The 24,507-nt window shown below is 34.5% G+C and overlaps 1 protein-coding gene across 1 annotated transcript in view; it reads left to right on the top strand.

The window, feature by feature from the left end:
* The window catches only part of ZBBX (zinc finger B-box domain containing), a 94,680-nt gene extending 83,777 nt beyond the window's left edge, over positions 1-10,903 (top strand). Inside the window, exons 19-20 of the mRNA XM_006910801.2 lie at positions 8,886-9,015; positions 10,777-10,903. Coding sequence (XP_006910863.1) covers positions 8,886-9,015; positions 10,777-10,903 — 257 coding nt within the window. The remainder of the gene's footprint in view (positions 1-8,885; positions 9,016-10,776) is intronic.
* Positions 10,904-24,507: the final 13,604 nt, after the last annotated feature.

The raw sequence follows: 24,507 nt of genomic DNA, 5'->3' as shown, positions 1-24,507 counted from the left end.
CAAAATCCCCACAAAAACCTTAGTACTTAAAACAACCATTATTTTAACACTCGATGAACATCATTTTAAGCAGCTCTACTTATATCATAAATATACATATAAGAATTTATAGTTAGAAAGATGAAAAGATTGAAGAGAATAGAGTGATAATTTTATAAAAACCGATTTATGTTCTTTTTTTAAAGTTATATATTTATTTACCCAATTTAACAAAAAATTGAAATGAAATTAAAGGAGATTGTACATTTCAGATAAGTACTTTTTTACCACAAAAATATTAAATTGCCTTTTTGTAGACAACAACAACAACAACAACAACAAAACAACAATGGAGTATTGGCAATTTTATAGGGTCCAACCTGTAGTTTTTAAAAGTTAAGGAAAAGGTAAAGAGAAACAGTAAGCAACTGAGGCCATTTAAAACTATATGATTTTGTTTTAGACAGTAATAATTAGATCCCTATAATAAAAGATGAGAACTAATTTATTTCTTACTTTTTTAACCACGTGTCATTATAGAATACATTCCTGTTACAGTGCTGTTATTTTTTTGTTTGTTTTTTCAAGGTTTCTATTTATTTCTTAATGAAAATTCATATAGATTAAATAATCAATACCAACATTTTTACTATGACTTCACAATTTTAAGCTTTTTAAGAAATTCTTCTCTGGAATCAAAATAATGATTGTGGCATTCTTGAGAATGTCTATGTTTTGTCGTTATGGTCGATTGGCAAATTAGCTAGATTAATTTAGTGGATCACAATTCTTTTCCTTTGCACTTAGCAGATATTTCTCCACTGTCTTCTGTCCCTGAATATGGTGCTAGCTAGTGCCTTAGCACAGGTTTTCCATTTAGCTTTTGTTTAGTTGAATTTGATTTTCAAATGCTTTTTTTCCCCCCACATAGGGCTCATGGTAACTCTATTACTTGAGTTCTTTCATGTTTGAGAATGCCTTCTCCCTTTATATTTGAATGGTAAGTTGTCTGATGGTAATTTCCTTGGGTCATTTCCCTCTTAAACCTTGTACATACTGATTCATTGTTTTATGGATCTGAATTCTGCTCTGAAGAAGTTTGAGGTTACCTTGATTTTTTTTACTTTACCCTCTTTCTTGTATGTGTCAGGCTTCTTTCCTCACTGGATGTTTGAAAAAAAATTTCATTTCTTTGAAATTCAGTAACTGGATTAGAATTGTGTTTCAGTTTCAATAATTCAACATTTCTTAGAACACAGGGTTCTCTGTTTGCAAAATAAGTTCCTCTTTATTTTCAGATAAATTTTCTGCTATTATATATTTAAATTGCTTTTCTGTTCCATTTGATTTTCTCTTGCTGAGAAACCTATTTTGTTTATGTTGGATCTTCTTTGTACAATGCTTTTACTTATATTTTCTTCAACTATTTATCCAGTTTTTATTTTCCTTTGAATTTACTGGGATTCTCTCAAGCATGTCTTATATGTCAAAATCTCAATTTTCAGCTGGTTTTAGTTTATTCTTTATTGATTGACTCAATAAATTAGCTCTCTAGATGTATTGCTTTGACTTTCTTTGGTAATTTTTTACTTTGATATAATTTCAAACTTACAGAAAATTTGCAAGAATGCAAAAATGGTACAAGGAACTTCTGTATATGCTTTACCCAGTTTACCACCTATTTGTCTTTTGCCCTACTTGAATATATGTATACACACACAGAACACTTTTTTTCTGAGCCATTTGAGAGGAAGCTATAAACATCATGACTTTTTAACAATAAAAAAAATGTGCATTTTCCACAAATAAGGACATTCTCTTACACAATCACAGTATAATGATCAAATTAGGAAATTTAACATTGATAATAATATGATTCTCTAATTCACAATTTATATCTAATTTTTAAAAATTATCTCATTATAGCTTGTGTTTTTCTGGTACAGAATTTAATACAGAAACAGGTTAGCATTTAATTTTTTCCTATATAATGTCTGATATGTTGTCTGATCTTTGAGATTGATTTTACTCTTTTTAAGAAATGTTTGTATTATTTCTTTTGTAACCCACGGACTTATGAAGAATTTTCTTACAGTCTTTATTTGTTTTCTACCAGACTGGTCTTTCATTTAATCATTCTTGGCATGCTTTGGATTCTTGGATTCTGGTTTGTTTGTTTGCATAGCTAGTAACATCATTTCCTTGTATCTTACTTACTCATACTTATTGTGGGTGCCTTTGCTCATATCCTCTGTCTTTTCTGATATAAGGAGGCTACATCCTCCCTGGAATGCTTTCAACCTGTACTGAGATCTGTCAGTCTTCTCTCTGGAGCTACATTTGTGGGTTAGGTATTGTACTCTTCTGTAGCCTGCTAATTCAAAGGCATGGAGAAGGTAGAAAGACTATGGAGCTCAGCCTCCTTTGTTGGAGGATCTGGGCTTTCTCGTCTTTTTCTGGATTTTATTAAATGGCAAACTTTCTTGAACCTAGTTTCAAGTGTGTTCTGTCCTTGTGGGGACACCTGCAGGTTTGCAATTTTCTTGCATCTGCTAAGATCTTACGGTGAGTATTTTAGGGGCTTTAAAAAATATTTCAAATGTTTTCTCCTTACTTCTCCTTCACCTACTTTTCTACAAATTGGTGTGGTATTGGTGAGACTTGTCGGTACTGACTCTCCTTTTCCTATTACTAGTTTGGTATGCATATTGGGCAGGAACTGGGGAGAGGGTAGACAGTAGCACCCAGCTACACCTCAGTGAATCTTCTGTGTAATTTTTTGGTTGTCCCTTGTCTAAGTTTATTATGTGAACTGTATCCCTTTCTTTGATTCCTCTTATGATTTTATTATATTTTTATTTTTCTGTTTTTTCTATTCATTTTGTGGGAGGTTGTGGGAAGAGAGTTTATGATCTGTCTTTACCCATCTACCATTTGTTTGCTTTACTCTAAATTACTAAAAATTACATGTAAATATCTTTGGAGTTAATTCTCACGCTAAAAATAAATTCTAAAATGAAGCATGGATCTAAAATGATAACCATACAGTTATCATTTTAATCAGAAAATGAAGGGTTTCTTACTCTGATGTTTCATTATTTATAAATGAAATATAGTACTTACAAACAGTAGTCTTTTTGTAGGTTTGTTTCTAACCACTGAGCTTTTTCTTTGCCTTTACCACTTTTATTCTTACATGCTTCATTTTCACCCTGTGTCTCTCATTTTCTCATACACCAACACCAGTATTTTCACCAGAATACATAACTTTTCATATATAATAGCAAGCACACACTGCGTAGTCCATGAACTGCCAGAGCTTTTCTGCTGGTCCAGGAGCAGAAGGCAGTCATTCACACACACTTGACTCAGAAACGGCTCTCTTTCTTTTTGGGAAGATTGGCTTTGAATGAGTGCACAGCTTTGAGACACTTACCTGAAGCTGAGGAAGGAAGAGGACAGCACATCAGCTCAATCACCCCAAACGTCAGTGAGGTGACAGATGCTGTAGTGAAATCAGGCCGTATTCTAGAAAATTCACTGATTCTGCACAAGGCTTTTATATTCTGTTTAGCGTCAACGAGCAGAAAAATTCCACCCACATTTCGTTATTTATGATGCAATCTGGAAAAACTCTTCATGAGATTCGGTCTCATACAGACACAGTTACACAGTTCGACTCTTATACAAATGTAAATGTGTTCACATCCCTGTGAAAGCTGCATTTTTGTGAGCAGCAAACCTTCTGGCTCGTTTTTTGTTAACTCTAGGATGCATCCACTTCCTCTAAGTGTTATGGAAAATAACCTTGCCAAGGAGCTGAGAGAAGAAAAAGTAGAAAATAACTACATTAAGTAAAATGTTTCTCCTTTGATTCAGATTGCTGTGGCTGATATTAGAGCCATTTCAGAAGTAGGCAAGGTGGACACAGCAGGGAATGTGTGTGTGCAGACACAGCTTACTGCTGAATCAGGACAGATGGGGCAACAGAGCAGAGTGGTCGAAAGCCAGGCTCTGGGGTGGGACGTCATGATGGGGGAGGACTAGTTTTGAAACAAAATCACCACTTGCTAGCTTTGTGACACTGGGAAAATTATTTTTTTAATTTTACTTTACATCGGTTATATGTATGAAAGATGGGTATAATAATAGGCCCTATAATAAAATTGTCCAATGATTGAATTCAAGTATGTATTATATTATAGTTATGAAAATTTATTTCTCTCTACAATAAGAAATTTGGATGTCATTTTAAGAGCCCTGGCAAGCCATTGAGGGTTTGAAGCAAGGAGGCGCGTACACACACACACACAATCAGCAGTGCCTAGCATGTAATAAGTCCTGAAAAGACTCTTATGTAAGGAACCAGTGGGTGGTGCTTTCTGCATATAGTAAGGATCTCTTGGCACGTCTAATTTTTGTCAAAAACATCTAAAAGTTGTTTTCATTCTCAATCTGTTTTCTTCTAGATCACTTGGAGGATTATAGTTAACAGTGTCTTATGCCATATTATTATTCCCTCCACAAATGTCTTTATAAATAACACTATAGTCATTTACTTAATAAGCTCAACATATCAGAATAACATGTCAGTTTTTACATGTTGATATAACCTGAAGAAATTTGGAAAATATCAGAAGACATGCATTATTAGAAAGTATCAGTAAAGCATGTACCTTTTTAGTAGTTAAAAGTGATTCATTTGTTTCAAACTCATTCTGATTTATGAATTAAGAGTTTTTGTGGTCCTTAAATTCCCATGACAATTTTCTGTTTGTATAAGTTCAAAGTAGTTAACTAAGCCAAACAATTAAAGAAAGTACTTTTTCTTAAACAAGAAAGTAAAAACGTACTAGCAGATGTAGCCAACTGTCTGTGAAGTAACGTAGTGAATCAGCGGCTTCCTAAGTAATTGGAGGCTCCGTTCATTGGTTGACCATCAAGTAAGATATTAAATTGTAGAAGGTCTACTTGGGATTTATAGTTAGCAAATTAACTAGATAACCCTTGTAAAGACAATCAGATTATTATGGGTACAATGATAATATTTTTGCTTTAGGGCATCTTTGAATTTCAGAATAAAATTGAGTGCTATATACAAAGTGAAAGTCAATGTATTAAAAAAATTCTGATAAAAGAATATGAAACCATTCAATGAGTAATAATAATTGCTTTTCATTTTTATATGTAGTGTCGCGCCATTTGATCTTCATAGCTACTCTTGGAAGTGGGTGGGACAGGCACTATTTTAAATGACCCTTTGTGGATACAGTAACTGAGGGTATGGCTGATGTGACTGCCTATGGTCCCTCCCTGGGTGTTTAGGAGCCCAGGCACAAACCCAGGCACGTCTGCACTGCATTCCTTTGTCTTATCACCATATCACAATGCCACTTAAATAATTTGAAACCTTAACTTCAAATCAATATTGTGACCACTCAAGAAGAGGGTGTGGGCAGAATGAAGGTAAAAGGAAGAAGGTATGGAGGGATAAACAAGGCAAGATACAGTGGCAGAGAGGAAGAGAGATGGAGGGAAAGGAAAACAGGAGGCTGCAGAGCTGGGAACGGGGTTACAGGTTACAGGGAGAGTGTCCTCATTGTCTTACCATCCTAAACGTTGGATGTTGTTTGTAGGTGTCACTGTTGGGGCTGATTGGAGTTCGGTGTCACCCCAACGGCAGCGGGGGAGGATGAGGGATAATGATGGTGCAGACCAGTAATTAGCATTTTTCCTCGGTTCTTCCTCAGATGATGCAATGAAGAATCACAGATCATTGAAATTGAATAGTTTTATTGAAAATATATTTTAGAAAGACAAAGAATACTTCAAGGAGGCACACGGAGAAAGACAAAGTATGCCCCAAGGAAGCACATGGTCTCAGCTCTATAAGCAACAGAAAGGGGCCAGAATATCTACAAAAGGCCAAAAAGGCCATCAAAAAGAGAGAGAACCTAGAGGGGCAAAAGGGGCAAAAGGGGGAGCCTAGAAAGACAAAAAGGGGGAGAACCCAGAAGGAAAAAGGACCCCCAGAGATGGGAATATCTGCCTTATATTTGGGCCATGATGGGTGGTTCCAAAGGTATTCCTAGATGATTGGCAAGTGAGGTCATCTTAACTGACACTTGATTGACACTAGGCAATAACTGCCTAGTTCACATGTGCAGACCCAGAATTCTACTACCATTGTGGTGTTCTTTGGGCAGTCTCTAGGCTAGGCCCTTTTTCCTTTGTTTCCCCTTATCACTCGTGTCTGACCAGCTACCTAACATTGGTATGCTTGTTAGTCCTTTAGAAGTTTTTGTTGTTTTTATTTTGGGTTCCTTATTGGAAAATAGTCTATCTGCTTTGTTTCCATTCTTTGAAATTTTTAACTTTTTAATGTTTTTAAGCTTTTAATGTTTCTTTGGTCCTTCCTTTTTCTTTCCTTCATTTCTTTTATTCATATAATTGTTTATTTCTATGTGAATAAAGTTATATGTATGTGTTTTAAATGACATGAGTTTTAGGAATACAACCTAGAAGTTTATATTTAGTCAATTTTGGCCCTTTGTCTAATTCTTTAATATTGTATTTAAGAGATTCTTCAATGATCAGAGAACATACACTCTTACTCTAGGGATAGATAAGGTTTAACTTCAATTCATTTGTCAACAATCAGCTGACTTGACAGTTGTAAAGTAAAATTTTCAGTATAAATATCAATCTAGTTTTCCCTGGTTCTGTATTAGAAAATCAGGAGACTTGGGTTTTTGTAAAATTACCTTTTTTCGGTTTAACACTAAGCTGTAAGCAGTTTTATTTTTCTCTGCCTTGAAAATCAAGTGATGCAACCTTTGTTCCTATTAACTTGACAAGGTATTCTGAAATATAATTATCAAAGTGAATAATTTTACAAAAGCAGGCCCATTTATTTGTACAATCTGTATTAGTGCTATGCTCATTCAGTTAGGACTCAAATGCCTAACAGAGGTTAAATAGCTCTTCTGATGGTATTGTTTAGATCTAAGCATCATTATTGAGTTTTAGTCTTGTAATCCTACCAAGTCCATATAATTGGGGCATATAAAGGTACTTTGCATACCTGTCTTATTTACCTTATGGAAAACTAGGAAGAAGCTGGAAACTAGAGAATTAGATTCTAGAACATAGTGATTTATAATATTGATGAGCTAAAAGAACTCAGGTCTAGTTCCAGCTCTTTGATGACGTGGTTGTGTGATTTTTCAACAAGTTACCAATCCCCTGTGGGTCCTTAATTTCCTAATCTCCAACAAGTGGGGATGGAACAAAAAATTTAGCTAGGGTATCTTTTGTTTTTCTCAAAATTAATCTTAAATAGAAATCCAAATGTAAACAAGACCAAGAAAAGCCCCTCCAGATTGCTTTGGGGTGATGAAAACAGGAGCCTCTTCCTTAAGCCACTTGAATTTCTCTACATGTCATAATTTGAAAGTCATTGGGTTAGATAAGGGCACTTCCAGTTGTAAATGTATTGAAGTCTATCTTGCAGCAGAAATAATCTGTTATTTTCAGTAGGGAAATCAAAAACTTTAATACTACCCCCCTCCCCCCGCCCCCCGCCACACACAATTTTTCTCTTCAGCCAAGTGTATAATACATTGTAGTTTGGTATTTGGTCATTCTGATCGAGAGGATGTTTACTTGGGGCTTTCATAAAAGTGAAGAGAGGACTAGCACCCAGTAATTTAACAGTTTCAAAAGTCATCATAGTATAAACTTACGTACAGGTTAGATGGCTCTTAAAACTTTATCAATGACGAAAAGCAGGCATTATGGACTTTCTAATATAGCAATCATTTATTTCCATACTTGACTTTTGGTATTTTATATAAAGATATGTTTGCTTATACATTTGCTTATTTAACTTGCACTGTTTGTCCCTTAGGCTGAATCAAGGCCAGCTTCTTGAAAAAGGAGAAGAAGTTTTAAGGCTTCCCCCTTTCACATACAAATGGTTATTATATGCCCCCAAAAGCAAGGAAGCTAGAAAAATCAAGGGCAGCTCTGCCAAGACTAAGCTTTGCCTCAGACTGTGTGGGGGTAAAACTTTTATATCTTAGAAGACAAAATGAGATAATAAAGCGTTTAGCATTTCAGGCAAGTTAAGGAGTTGCACAATATTCTAGCTTTAAAGAGGATCCCTTGATTTTCTTGGTAATTCTGTGAATTCTCAGGACATTTGACACTTTTCTTAACTATGATTTATATTGAAAATCTATATGGCTGTGTGAAATAAGTCTGACAGAGAATCTAAGAAAGCCGAACTCACAGAAACAGAGACTAGAATGGTGTTTGCTGCCAGGGGCTAGGGGCTAGGGAGAATGGAGAGATGTTGGTCAAAGAGTACAAATTTCCTGATGTAAGGTGAATAAGTTCTGAAGATTTAATATACGGCATGGTGATGATAGTTAATGATACTGTATTACGTACTAGAAAGTTCCTAAGAGAGTAGATCTTAAATATTCTTATCACACAAAAAAGAAACGACAATTATGCGATGTGATGCAGGTGTTAGCTAACACTGTCGTGGTTATCATTTTGTAATATATAAGTATTTCACATCAACACATTGTACACTTTAAACAATGTTACGTGTCAATTATTTCTCAATTAAGCTGAAAAAATAAAATTGAGGAATTTGCTTAAAAAGTCAATATGATTTAAATGACTTGATACCCAAGCCCTAATTTAGAACCTCAAGTCAGGCTTACCTCATATTCCGCCCACCCCACAAACATTAGAAAATTGAGAAGTAATGAAAAATCCATACTGATCCTCTTTATACTACATACAGTTTACTTGGGATAAACTTTCAGATCCATATGCTGTGTATTGTTTTCTTGAATTTACATGTTGACAATGCATGATATAAAATATTTCAGATCCTTCAGAAAAACTTTGCAGCCTAACCTTGGAAGAGCCACCAGTCTTCAACAAGCATTCGTTGAACATAAGTCAAACTACCCTTAAGACCTTACATGTAGAAGACCCCTGTGGAATTGAGGAACTGAGGTAGGTAAGCCTACTTATATGAAAAGATAGTGCATAGTAACAATTTTAAGAAGTCCTATCTAGTTCTCTTTATTATATATTGTCCTCATTGTATACTTTATATGGCTATTCTTTTTAAAATGTTTGAGTCCTTCGTTGATCTATTATCAGGATTTAGCAGAGCGCTTATAAAGGTGTTACTTTATTGTGAAGAGATAATTCTCTGCTACAAAACAAACATGGGTCAAAAATGAAAAAAAAGAACATTAGAAATTTAATAATCTCTCAACATTTCTTCTTATATTGAAAAACAATTGCCTTACTTCCATTAATTGACCTAATAAATTCTGGTACATTACATTAATGTGAATAAAGTTTTTAGAATAGAATATTGAGAAGCTTCTTTTTTGAAATCTAGTCCAGGCTGTTAATTATAACATATTTTAATATGTTATCATTTCATCCTTTCTTCACATAAGGTAAGAACATTAAGACATAGTGATTAATTTATAAGGAACATAGGTTATACTAGTAAATGCTTAAGAAACATAGTTTATCGCGCCACTCTATTCTTGACATACTGGAATTCCTTGAAAAAGGAGGAAGGTTTTTCTAGAAAAACTAAGAAAATGTAAAATAACACCTTCTTGAATTGTAAATTCCTTTGATTGGTTTGACATCTAATGTTGCAGTAAAAGGGAGTCAAGATCTGTTACTGTGCCTTTCTGAAAGAGGAGAGCACTTAGCTGTGGCTCTTGGATTTTGCATTTCTAACATCACTTAACCTTTTTTTTTTTTTAAAGGGATCAATGTAAAGTTGCTATTTTCCCCCTAAAGTCATTAAAAGCAAAGTAACACCACATAGTATCACCATCATTTCATAAGAGAAAGGACATTTAATACTAAACATGTAAGGGGAAAGTAGTAAAAGAATAAAACATAGTTCTTTAAAAATATCATAAAAAAGTCATTACCTTGTTCTTATTTTCTCTTCTTTTCTTGGACCATTTAAAATTTTTAAATCACATATCTGCACTGGTCCATAGATCAGGGGTTAGGCACTGCTGATTTAGCCCGTATTGGGCATAACGAAGAATCCAAAGAACAGTTATATCCACCACAGGGTGAAGTGTTTTACATTATTTAGTGCATACATAGGCTGGCCATCTAGATATCTTAGACCAAAAAGTCTGAATTGTGCAGGCTCCTCTATGTTACCTCACCCTACCTCTTTTTTCAAACCTCAGACACCTACACACTAGACCCTCCAACACAGCTTCCTTTCCACAATAAAATGCAACAAAATAAAATAACTAAATAATTGTTGTCATTAATTTTGGTTTTGGCATATCTTGACTGGCTATCCACATAGTCCTAATTTACTGTACACAAAAGAGGTGATTTATCTGGCAGTCTATTCATTGAGATTCTATTAAACAGCCAATGTAATGATGAATATCCTTAATGATGACCCTGAGGCTCTGCAAGTTTCTGAAGTGCCTTCTGAATCATCAGTGAAAGACAGAACCGGAGACCATAAAACCTTTTCTCCTTGGTACCACTGTGGCTTTATTTCTTGGGAGAGGGAGAATGATGAGAATTTCTCATTAAAAGGAGGCTTGGTTATTGGGCACATTGAAAATTACAGCCCTATTCTGAGACATACCCCTCTCATCTGCCTGCCTCTGGTGATTTCGACGCATATAGTATTGATCAGAAGATAGATGAAGAGTTGAAACCTGGTTCTGTATATTGTATATTGATCTTTTAATGTATTTCCAGCTCTTCTGAAAAAGATACTGAAATTCAGTCTTTGCTGACACTTTCTGAGAGCAGCACAGACGAGGAGGAAGAAGATTTTCTTGACAAGCAACATGTCATCACACTACCATGGTCACAGAGTACCTAGGAATCATTTGTTCATTGCTTTTTCCGTTTTGTACCTAGAGTAAACAGAAAAAAGTAACAACTGTAAGAATGAATCAAGTAATTACTTGGCCAGGTGATGGAAATTTTCATTATTAATGCCTCTGATATTTCAAGGTTTGCAGACTAATAAAAGTTAGTAAAATTATGAGTATAAGGGCTTTTTCTTCTAAATGATATATTGTATGTCAAACACTAGTCTATATTGCAGACCATATAAGTAAAATTTGGTGAATTTAAAAAAATAGAAATTATAACTCTGTCTCTAGAAACTGTCATAGGTTCTATAAACATGATTATACTTAAAGTAATATTTAATTGTTAAATTATATTTTAAATAATTATGTCATCAATAAGATGTATATTGGATGGCCAACTCATACTTGGCAATATCATTAATTGCACCTGGAATCTATTTTTTTCTTTGGTAATTACATTATTTTTTTCTTTTAGTGTTTTGACATTTGTAGAAGTTCTGATAACTTCAAAAGTTGCTGCTAGAAGAAAGAGGACTCAAAATAAAGCAGACATAATACTTACTCTCTGTTCTAGTAAAACACAGAAAAGACCCCCAAAGCATCTTATTTTGAGTGGGTGGGTGTGATGGTTAATGTTATGTGTCAACTTGGCTAGGCTATGGTACCCAGATATTTAATCAAACGTTATTCTAGTTGTTTCTGCAAAAGAAGTTTTTAGATGAAAATAACATTTAAACTAATAGACTTTGAGTCAAGCAGATTCCCCTTCATAATGTGAACGAGTCTCATCCAATTAGTTTGAAAGCCTTAGGAAAAAAAGACTGAGGTCCTCCAAAGAAGAGGAAATTCTGCCTTCACACTGCGTTTTGGCTCAAATTGTGGCATCAACCCTTTCCTGGGTCTCCAGACTGCCAGCTTGCCATGTAGATTTTGGACTTACTAGCCTTCACTTGAAGGATTGTTGTGTGTTAGCCAAAGAAAATAACAGATACAAATTATTTTGCTAGTCTTGGGTAGTGGTAGATCCTAGAGTGTTCAAGGTTTTACATGATCTTATAATTCAGGGGCTTAAAAAAGGACAGAAGAAGACATAGAGGAGATAGTTTTATGGATGTCATCTTGTGACTTCTTAGGACAGTTTCCCCTTAAGTAGTTTGTTGACTTATTAGAAAAAACATCCCTGCTGATTGGTTTGCCATTACCACAGTATAGTCGTATCTCAGGGTTCAAATCTTTTGTTTTTTCTCTGATTCTGGATGGTCACTAAGCTCTTATACAAGATAAATGGCTGTTTAGTGTAAATTTATCTTTGATACTTTTTCCCTGGCATCAATAAATTGTACTGGCATTCACACACATCAGCAACTGACAGGATAGAAAATGAAGAGAACTGTAGCCATTTCTATGTCTTTTAATATAAAAATGCCCTTTATTAAAAGTGATTAACAAAAATGAACAATAAACAATCAGGAAAGCCAATTATACTATCAGAATAAAATTTTTGAAAGAAATGAGTATCTTAAAATTAAGAGTGTGACTCCTCAGTAATTTTCACTGTCCTCAGCACTTCCTCTTATCAACAATCCCATAGAGAACAGTGAGTCATCCTTGAATCTTCATCATTTTTCTCAAAAGCCCTTCTGGCATTTTGTCCTGAGGCTGCTAGCTTTCTGAATTTTAGTATCTATAGTTAAAATGGGGATTGCCTGTTCATCTGTTAAGATAGGAAAATAAGTTCTTTTTCGTTTTAGCATGTCTACTCAGGTTTAATGTTCTTGACTCTCCCTACTCTCCTTTGCTTTAAGACAAGATCTTCCTCATATTTCTGATGAAGAAGAAAAATGTTCCTCTGTGTGCAATTTATAAAACTCCTGTGTTTTCCTCAGACAAAGCGAAAGGAGACATTGTTCTACTCTCATTAAGGATGTAGAACCACTACTATTCTGTCTACTCAGTCATAGCTTGAGTCTTTTATGAACTAGCTCAGGAAAGATTTTTTAAGATTCCATTGCCTTTTACAATACAAGAATTTGGAAATAAAAATTAAGCCAATAACTAGTTGTCATCAGTGCATTTCTGGCCAGAATTTGAGATGAGGAGTGTACCACTGACTTTGTCATTGGACTCCCAATATGTGATTGAAATTAAACATGAGGGTCCTCTGTGGCAGAGCATATCAGACTCCCTTCTGCCTTTATTTGCTTCCTATAACCACACATTTAGAAAAGTTTCTTAATTCCCTTGTCATTAGTCTAATGAGGAAATAAAAACTAAATAAGATTAGAGCCTTTGCCTGAAGCAGTAGCAATGTGTTCTCTCATTTTGAAGCTGAACATGCTGTTTAAAGCATGTACTTAGTTCTGACTGTGGGATTGAGTTACAGGCATTCCAGAAGAATCACAACCATATTCCTAATACTTGAATTAGTGCATGTGCCTCATGCAACTATTAGGCAAATGATCATGTGATTTTACATGCATGTTAGGATTTAGTAGTTTATATCAGACTTGCTTAGTGGTATAATAGCCATGTGAAATTCTTTAATTTTACAATTAAAGTACAATTGAAGTACAATTGATGTAAACAAATTGACATTAAATTATATTTGATAGTTTTAATATGATATTTGATTTTTGTTGAAGTCATTCACACCTAGTGCGTTAAGAGCGTGTCACACAACACAAGCCCGTGGAGTACACTACCCTTAAGACCACTTAATGCTGTGCCTTATCTGTGAGGTAGACATAAACCTTTTCTTGAACAAACAGATGTTACAACTTGTTTCTATCTCTGTAATCAGGCACTCATATTTTAAACAATGCCTTGAGTCAGAAAAAAAGTTTTCTTTGTCCCTATGATTCAATCGTTGGAAAGATCTTGAAGAAGGCTTATCTTACCATGATGTTAGCCACATACAATTTCTTATCTCTAAGGTCTAAAACTGTACCTACTCAATGAGATTTTCTAATTTCTATCTAAATCAATTCTCCCTATTCCTTTTCCTTTATTCTTTCTTATAGCATCCTACTTTTTTCTTTATGATACCTATAATTATTAACTTATTTGTATAATTTTTAATGTATGTTTTCCAGTTAGACTATACATTTCAATAAAGCATGGATTATGCCCATTTTGTTTACTACTATACACCAGCTTATTACTAGCTTATGCCTAGCATAGACTAGATGGTTATTAGTAATGAATGAATGACTGTGCAGGATCCAACTGATAAGCCATCTCTATCCCTAACTTTTCTCAAGGGGAGACAGTATGATACATGTAGTGGGAGAAACACAGGTTATCAGGTTACACTATTGACTAGCTTCCAGATCACTTATTTGAATGTTTCTTAATCATTCAATGGAGATAAAGATACTAACTTTACTTAGCTTAAATGAATGTTGTGAAAATCAAATGCAGTAATGAATATGAGAACACTTTGGGAACTAGAAAGTGCTCTGCCATGTTCATCATCTCTTTTTATGAGTTTAGGCTACAGTCATTAAATACACAGACAAATTAATGGATGGATCAATTACCGAATTTAGGATCAAGTTGACAAATGATCCACAAAAGTCATTCAATATCAAAAATAAAGAATGCTGTCAGTGAGTTGGACAATTAGATTGAATGATGTATAAAGCTAACATGTCGAAAGCTAAATATCTAAATTTATTAAAAATATTTTTGAAACATTATTCCTTATGTTTATAGATTTTTTTTGTAAAGGAAAAAGTTTTCCTTTTTTTTAAAATTAAAAATGTTTTTTAAAATTTATTTATTTAAATTAGTTTCAATTATACAGTATATTGGTTAGACATCTATATAGTTCATAAAATGATCCCCCCCAAATTGTTCCCTTCCACCCCTGGCCCTCTACCTAGCCAACGTATTATACTAACTGCCCCATTCTCCCAGCCCCCCAACCCCTCTCCCCTCTGTCCGTATGATTCACTTACATGTGTAATCTAAGGAACAAAAAGAACAAACTAATCAAAAACAGACTCACAAATATTGTGGACAATTTGGTGACAGATAATTTTTTTTTAATGGTGACATTAATGAAATCCAGCAAGTTTCAGGTGTAAAATTTAACAGTAAGGCATATATATATGTGTGTGTGTGTGTGTGTGTGTGTGTATATATTATATATATATTACCCCATCTACCCAGCCCCCTCTGGTAACCGCTAGTCTATAGTCCATGTCCATGAGTCTCTGTTTGTCCTGTTTGTTTTTTGCTTTATGTTTATATCACTTATATCTTTATATCTAACATATAAGTGATATCACGTGGTTTACAACTTTTTCTGTCTGGCTTATTTCACTAAGCATGATTATCTTGGGGTCCATCTATGTTGTTGCAAATGGTGGTATTTCATCTCTTCTTATGACTAATATTCCATTGTATATATGTACCACACCTTCTTTAGCCAATCATCTGTTGTAGGACACTTTGGTTGCTTCCATGTCCTGGCCACCATGAATAATGCTGCTATGAACATTGGTATGCAAATATCTTTTTGGATATGAGTTTTCAAGTCTTTGGGGTAAATACCCAGTAGAGGGATTGCTGGATCATATAATAGATCAATTCTTAGTTTTTTGAGGGACCTCCATTCTGTTTTCCATAGTGGCTGTACCGATTTGCAGTCCCACCAGCAGTATATGAGGGTTCTTTTTCCTCTGCATCCTCTCCAACATTTGTTATTATTTGTCCTGTTAATAACAGCTATTCTAACAGGTGTGAGATGGTATCTCATTATGTTTTTGATTTGCATTTCTCTAATAGCTAGAGATGATGAGCATCTTTTCATATGTTTGTTGGCCATTTGTATGTCTTCTTGGGAGAAGTGTTTGTTCAGGTCCTCTACCCATTTTTTGATTGGATTTTTGTTGTTGTTGTTGTTGTTGTTATTGAGTTGTATGAGTTCTTCGTATATTTTGGATATTAGGCCCTTATCAGAGGCATTGCTTGCAAAAATATTCTCCCATTCAGATAGTTGTCACTTGACCTTGTTGATGATTTCTTTTGCTGCGCGGCAGTTTTTTAGTTTGATGTAGTCCCATTAATTTATTTTTGCTTTTACTCCCCTTGCCTTTGAGGTCAAATTCATAAAATCCTCTTAAAGTCCAAGGTCCATGAGTTTAGTTTATTGGTTTATCATGTGTAAACTCAGAGTTTTTAAATATTAAAATTGCACTGGTACTTTATAAACACTCTGTGCATCATACTTTCAGAGATGAGATATTTTAAAAACATACTATTTGTATGTCCTCAAATCTGTTTTTATAGGATATTCTTTTTCAGCATAATTTCCATCCCTGGTTATTTATTACTAGCCACATTTTCATAAAACAATCTTTATTTCTTCAGAGTTTATCTGTGCCTGTAGTTTATCCCCCACCTAAAATCATAATTCTTTGTTAGTGACACCCTGATTGTTTTCTGGGTAAATGATTATGATGTTGCAAAAGGGATTATGAGTTTAGCTGGGAAATAACCAGCAGGCATAGATGAACTCTAAGGAAATAAAGATGTTCCTTTTTAATGCAAATGTCTCTCATAGGTAAGGAAAAGGAGTGGATATTCTTAATATTCTCCATAAAGTGACAGTTATGTTTAAAATGAAAAGAGTTGATTGATTGGGTTATCTTTGTGTTTCTTTTTTCAGATACATTTAATATACAATAATGATTATAGAAACATAGTTCTGAAAGGGTTCTCTATATGCTCTTATTTTTGACAGACAGAAGCAATATGTGTTTAGCTATCCAGAAAACAAATACGCATTATTCTAGACACACTTAGATTTCTAAGAGGGGAAATGTATTTTACCTTGATTTTACAATTAACTAACTCTTATATATTCAACATGTTAAGCATGAAAGAGAAGTTTAAATTTTGTTATAATTTCACATTTTTAGGTAATTGTCATATTTTATAGGATATTTTGTTGTTTATTAGAACAATGACAGAGTTCTTAAACAATTTCTATACTTAAAAAAAGAGAGCTACAAGTGCAGGCAGATGAACAGATGTATCTTTAATTTTTCAAAAGTAATCATCACATTTATTTTCTCCTCTGACCTATGCCATAGCTCTGTAAAAATAGCTTGTAAATAAAGCTATTGAACCATTTAGGATTTGGCTTAATTTTATATTACAGGGAACAGCAAACAACATTAGAATGACATAGAAGTTTATTTCTCTTCTATGTCAAGTCTGGTAGTAGGCAGTCAATAGCTGGAATGGCAACTACATGTTACTTATGTTGTTTCCATCCTCAAGGTCACCTTGTCATTCAAGATGATTGTAGATCTCTAGCCATCATGATCTGTGTTCAAGGCATCAAGAATGGGGAAAATGAGGAGAGCAAGATAGACACCTCCTAGCTGAGGTAGCTTCCTTTAAACCAGTCTTCCTATAAGTCTAACACGACACTTTTGCATGTGTCTTTTTGGCCAGAACTTAGCCACATCTAGATGAAAGGGAATTTGGAAATGTAGTCAATTAAGTGGGCACATTGTTGCTCAGAATAAAATTGGGGTTGTGTAACTAGGGAAGATGAGCAGAGTGGATTCTGAAAGCAACTTTCGTCTCTGTCACAGGCTATAATGTTATTTTCATTACTGATCCATAGCTGCTTGTTTTCAGAATATATAGATTTTGCAGTTAACATGGTATGAAATACAGGGTAGAAACCAACCTTTTGGGATTTAAATAAGTCAAATTTAAGAAAACACTACTACAGTTTTCTTTCTTTCTTTTTTTTTAATGTAAACTATATCTTTCAGTCTGAAAGACATACTCTGGTTACTTACACAAACAGAGAACTCATCATTATTCAGCTTCAAGTTTTCACCTTAGGACTTCCTGAAACAAGTTCCACGTCACTTTAAAATACAGTCTTTGGCCTGATGCCGAAATCCAATCTGCTTTGGCAAAGACTTTCAATGTGCTCTGTTAAAAATACTGTGATATGAAATGTTTGTTTAAAATGCATGTTTCAATATTAGGATATTTTGAAACCTATGACGATGGAAATTTTCACAAGACTACACAGAGAACAACTATAAAATAAGTTCTTACAGAAATATCCAATATTAGTATAACAGAGCCAGAGATTACAAATGGTCTCAGAGATAGAGCCTCATGGTTATGTTCTCTTAAATCCTTCATAGTCCACTTACGAAATGAGAAATTAATTACTTTTAAACTGAGTTCTGGAGACTCAGGGTTTCTTGATTTGGAGGAGGAGGATGAAGGGGGACGGAGTTGCTCAATAAAGCATCTATGCTTAGATATGTGGTTTGGTCTAGTTTATATTTTCAAGCCAGGCAGCATGGTTGCCTAAGGAGAACGCAGAGATGAGTCAGTCTCTTAACAATTGTTGCCAGGACCTAGTGAGAGCAAGTGGAGAGAAAGAAGGACAATTTGTTATAAAACATGGCCTCTGCATCTCAGCTGGCCCATGGCTATGATTTAAGGCAATTTTAAAAAGTGAAGTGGATCTAGTATGCCAGAGACTTCTCTGAAATGTCCTGAGGGAAGAAACTCAACGTCAAAGAGGTAAGGTTTGTAGGCCAGAGTTGTTAATGATGGAGTGGATGTGAGGAGGTGAACAGTAAAGGGAAGGGTATTAAGGGCTCAGGCACATCCGGACCACACTGACTGTATGGGAACAGTGTAGTCTCAGACAGCATCAATCTGAGTGCAGATGTTCTTAACAGATGTCCGCAACGCCATCCTCTCATATGCTATTTGAATATAAATATTATGTTATTCTTACAGAGCCATTGCTGGAAATGAGTAACCTGGAGCTTCATTCTAATTTTGTTCTCTAATGTCCTCATCACAGACACTTTTTAATTTCCAGGACTGATCTACTTGACGACTATGAAGAAAAATTTCACACCAAATTTCCTGTGGGGCAGAGTATTCTCTGGGGGTCCCAGAAGATTTTCAAAGCAATATTACAAGTGTGGCAGGTGCCTTCCCTTGTCTTGTCTAGCATCCAGGGCCAGATGATTCTGACGGGAGCTCAAGCCTGTCGCATATAGATTCCTCTTTATTGGTTCTTGAAATGCCTCTGTTTTCTTCTTTATTGAGGAAGAACTAAACTTCAACCAGATGCTTGTGATTAAAATAAGGGATAACGATAATAGAACTTTTACCAAGGATATGTCTTTTCCTGCTATCAGAAAATGCCAAGGTAAAAACAAGCCACTTATCTGCAAATAAACATTGCACTGGGGGTAAATGGTTTATTTTCCAAATTTGAAACAATTATACTTTGACAGCATCACTCTCAAGATTTTAGGTTTATTATAACATCATTAAAAACACATTTAGTTGGTATTAGTGAAACACAGTTCATTGCACTGTTATGTAAAAAGCAATTCTGACATGAAGCTAATCAAAAACAGTCTCAGTTTAATTTTCCATATTTCTAAAACAATATTTCTTACCTTCTCATGAATTAAAGTATTTGATTCACTGAAATTTTCCTCTTTAAACAAGAATGATGGACTACACTTATAATAAATGGCCAAATTTTCATTATATGAAATTTCCTGTTTTAGAATGTAGAAATACAAATGCATCTGTTTTATAATTAGAGAAATTATTTTACTTGATCCTATAATACCAGTTAGCATAAATGCTACCTCAGAAGACGAATAGTGTTTTTGTGTTTTCTTTATGGAATCCCAACTATACAAAGTTTAAATACAGGCTAATCATCTAATTTCTTGAAATAAATACCCTTTGGAATACCCACCACAGATTTGGTGGGAAGTTTGTTTATAAAGGAGATAGAATTCTCATTCCTTGCTCAATCCAAAAAATTCTTACTAGAGAGGGGACAGCATACTCTTATATCTTCCATTGAAAAATATATTTCTTTGACTCCATTCCCTTCACAATCATTTTTACTTCCTCCATAGTAAAATTCCTAAAAAGACATATCTATACACTACTTCCATTTCCTCAACTTTTGTCTTCTTTTTGACCCATGGAATTAGGTTCTTGTTTTCACCAGGACCATAAGGTTCAGTTCAATAGCGACCTCCATATTTCTCAGAGCTCGTATCAATCTCTCAGCATCATTGATTACTCTATCGTCCTTGAATCTGTTCTTCTCATATCCTTGAGGACACTAGTTATGATTTCCTTTTCATCTGCTGACTGCTCCTTCACAGTGTGGTGTGAAATTTCTTCTCCTTTTCCCAGATTCTGAATGCCAATGTGCTCAGGGCACAACGTTGTAACCTCATATATCTACACCCTATTCAATTTGAGACATATAATTTCACTTTAAAAATCACCCCCTTAACTTCAGAACAAAACTTTGGATCTTCCTTTGCAAACTGAGTCCTCTTTTGGTCTCCCCTGTTTTTTAAATGACAGTACTATTTACCTATTTGTTCAGGCCAAAGATGCTAGCAGTTACCTTTGAATCATATTTTCCACACAGGCTCATATTCATTCTACAGTAAGTCCTATCAACTCTATCTTAAAATATACCCTGAAAATCACCTCTTCTCATTGCCTGCACCACTCCCAATTCTTTCCTTTCACACTTTATCCAGTCTCTACTTCACAAAACATCAAGAATTATATTTTAAAAATGAAGATGAGATCATATACTTCCACAGTGCAGACTCCTCCATGGCCTCACATTACAGTTAGATCTAAAGCCAGAATTTCACAAAGATCACTATAGCTTCGTGTGATCAGGCCCCATTTAGTTCTATGGCTTCACTGCCTGCCTCTCTTGCTCATTGTGTCCAAGGTTGCTAAGCCAGTAAGTGAGGATGCTGGATTATAAATATAGGCCTTCTGATTCCAGAATATATATTTGCCAACACGTACAATACTTTCTTTCTACTTCTTCCCATTTCTGTGAACTTTAAAAGATAGTTTACTATTACTTTATAGAATAGATCTTAACTTCTTAACTTTAGGTGCTAGAATTGGATCTAGATTTTTGTTTGTTTTGTTTATTTACTCAAATATCTTAATAAAACTTTTTTATAGGTAAGTCATAGTTTCTTTGAAAAAAATTTAAATTTCCTAAATTGCTTTGAACCTAGTAGATATTTAATAGATCTTAGTTGGATAAAATATCAAAAGCAAAATCTAGATATATGATAATATTTATGCTCTTATCATTACAGTGGTCATTTTCTTCCAAAGGTGGAATGGTTTTTTTTCAAAGAACCATCTTTTTGTTGCATTTATTTTTTCTATTGTTATTTTTTTGTTTTCGATTTCATTTATTTCTACTCTAATGTTAATTATTTCTTTCCTTCTGTTGATTTAGGCCTTTGTTCTTCCTTTTTTAGGTTTTTTTTTTTTTTTTTTTAATGGATAAAAGGTGACTGATAGGTAGGTTAAAGCTAGTGTGGCCTTTTTGTCCTTGACTATAGTCTCAAATACCACTTAGATCATCAGCTTTTTTAGTATGTCTGCTCACAAAAAACAATTTTTTGAGGCATCTCATTTATATCAATAGCATTATCCACTTAATAAACATTTTCGACAATCTATTATGTTCTAGGCCCTGAAGTAAGCTTTAGGGTATAAATGAATAAAGTATGAATCCTGCCTCAAGGAATTTATGGTCTGATAGGAAGGATGAATAATTGCAGTAATGAATGCAAATGGTCCTTACCTCTGTGAGATTTGCACTAAGGAAGTCTTCACAGAAATGTTGAATTTGAGTCTTGAGAATGATTTAGGTTTGTCATCACAATCAGGATAGTTGGGTGGGGGATGAAAGGCATTCCTCGCAAAACTTATATGCTAGAAACATGCCACATGTAGAAGGCAATAATTGTCTTTTGAGATTTCTCCTTAATTATTCATTCTGTATTCAGGCAATTTACAGCTTGAAGATTCTGAATTTCCACATGCTAAAGTTATCTAAAGATTTGACATCAAAGATCAGTATATTCTTCTAAGCTCTAGGGACTTGACAATCTGTCCTAAAGGGACAGGAAACAATAGAATCTGTTTTTTAAGTTATAAATCAGGTAGTGATGACAGGATAGAAAACTGATATGTAGGGACAAGCTGAAGTCAGTGTCATTCAGCATAACAGTAATGTGCTTATTCGCCTTCTCAAATTCCTGGAAAAATGGTCATCACCAGGGACCTTTTGTAAAATGGGTAATGAGATCATGGCCTGTTTTCCTTTTTGATTTTGTGGAAGATGAGAAACATTAGCCGCACAGTTTATTGAGATATTTATCTCCTGCATTATCATATGCAAATTAGATTCAACACAGAGGTAACCTCAAGGTGGAGGGTATCAGGAGGCAAGGTTGTAACCCCTACCCAAGTCTCAGTCACAAGAATTCTACTTCTTTCTCTTCCCTATTACTCTTTTGTACAAAATTTTTCTCCACCAAAGATTTCTCATCTGAAATGTTGAAATAGACTGCTCTAATTCTAAGTACACTATAATGAGAAACGAGTCCTTCTTATGACTGTTATTTTAACTGATTGGAATGGCACTGTGTATATGTTTGGTGCAGCATAATGCACAAATCCATAAGATGGACTGCTGAGCACCTTGTTTAGGAAAAACTCAGCTTGGCCCAAAAGCTGAGTGGTTGTTCTGATGATGCACTTTTATTTTATCAACTTAAGCGCTAACTCTGTAGCCTCTAGTTCTGCCCAAAGTAGTTTAAGAGAAAACCTCTTAATGTGTGAAGTGACTTTACAACCAATTTTCATTCACTCATAGTCTTAAGAAGCTGGACAAATAAGATAAAATTTTAAAGTCTTTTTATTTCAATATCAGAGAATTTTTTCTACTTTTAGAGTATTTGAAGATGTTTTTGAAATGAACCTATAAAGATCAAAAGGGTCCAGGACCTAGACCAAAGACATCTTCCTTTGCTGGTAAAGGCACTGGGGGTCAGGAAAGCGGCTATCATTCAGTTATAGGTCAGGAGAGTGGTCCACCCTCACAGTGGACACACTGGAAATAAAAGAGAGGAGGAATTAGCTGAGCCCCTGCCTTCTGCCTAATATATAGGACAATAAATGGAGTAAGATCAAAGTAGAACCACAGCAAAAGAAGACTAAGGGTATTGAACAAATCATCAAAGTTCAGGAACAATGGGATACATGGAGACTTGGTCAGAAAATTTGTTGAAGTCCATTTCTTAGCTTGAGATCTCTGGAATATGGGGGAAAGGATCTCTGAAGAACTGTCAAGGAGTTTGTGAATCCTATGTAATATGTAAGCTTGCATGATTTTGTACTGTGTAGACAGTCCATGGCTTTCTTCAGAGTTTTGAAGGACTTCACATATGAAGAGTTTCAGGATTCCTCTATAGAACCCAAGGTTAGATTTTACTAAGGCCAAGGTGAATTTGATATTGAGATATCTAAATAACAAATTGCTTCCCAATAAAAGACAGGAAAGGACCCAGAGTATGTGTCGGAGTCAGCCTAACAGAAGGGTTAGCTGGCCCCTGCTTTGGTTGGACATAGAAGAAATTAGGTAAAGTGTAACTAACTCTGTCCTTATGGAAGGCTTCTTCCTCTAGCCCAAATTAGGGCAATTAACAAAAAGTGCCACTCTGGCTCCATCAGTGGAAATTTGCATGTTTCCTTGCCAGTGAGATTAGATGTCAAGGATAAGGGTGGTGAAAGATCACTCTCAAGTTTTAAATCGAGAAATGGTGCTGTCATGTACAGTAATATTATAATAAGTGACAAAATTTTTTAAAAATTTCATATGATTATATATTTAACTTAAGTCATAATATTTCCAAATATATACATATATATTTGTCAAGGTAAAACTATCTACTTCTCACCATTTAATGATTCTTTTAACTTCTATTATACTATAAAATTACATTAATTTGAGATTCATACTGTTTTTCTGTAGTTTGATATCGTTTAGAAATGATGTCTATCATATCTGCAGAACATCAAGACCTTTAGTACACCAGCTTATCAAAAATACATGGAATTAAGCAAATATAAATCAATTTACTTATGACAAATCTGAAAATAAAAACAGTAAAATATTTAATTGATTTGCATTGAAAGGTAATGTCTGATTAATTCACAGGCTTATTGAGAAACCAATCTAGTCCTGATGTGGAGATAATGGACTGCTAATTGCCATGCTTTTGAGCCTGTTAATATCTTGTTTCCCACCCACTATGTTCCCTCCTATTGGCATGTCTGCCAAGCAGATCGACCTAAGCTGTTGAATAGGTTAAAGTGCTTAAGGCATTAAAATCTCCAGCCAATTCACTCTCATCTACTGCTATTTTTTTTTTTTTTTTAGTCTTTCAAAAAAGAAATGTTGGAACAATTAGCTATCATAGAGAAATCACTCTCTTTTAATGTCACATAGTTTATATGTGGAACCATTATAATAAAGACATACAATTTGGATCATGGGGTTAGTTAAAAACACATTTAGCAATGCTCTAAGAGAAGGGAACTTACAAATCCTTGAGGACTATAAATATTTGAACCAAGAAAAACATGAAATAGTAATTTTAAGGCACATTTTGCCTGAATTTCAGGTTGACCAATGCGGTTATAAGGGATGTTTGCTCAAATCATACTT

Source organism: Pteropus alecto, unplaced genomic scaffold, assembly GCF_000325575.1.
Source record: "Pteropus alecto unplaced genomic scaffold, ASM32557v1 scaffold33, whole genome shotgun sequence".
In the NCBI taxonomy this organism is placed as follows: Eukaryota; Metazoa; Chordata; class Mammalia; order Chiroptera; family Pteropodidae; genus Pteropus; species Pteropus alecto.
This window is presented reverse-complemented; position numbering and strand designations above follow the sequence as displayed.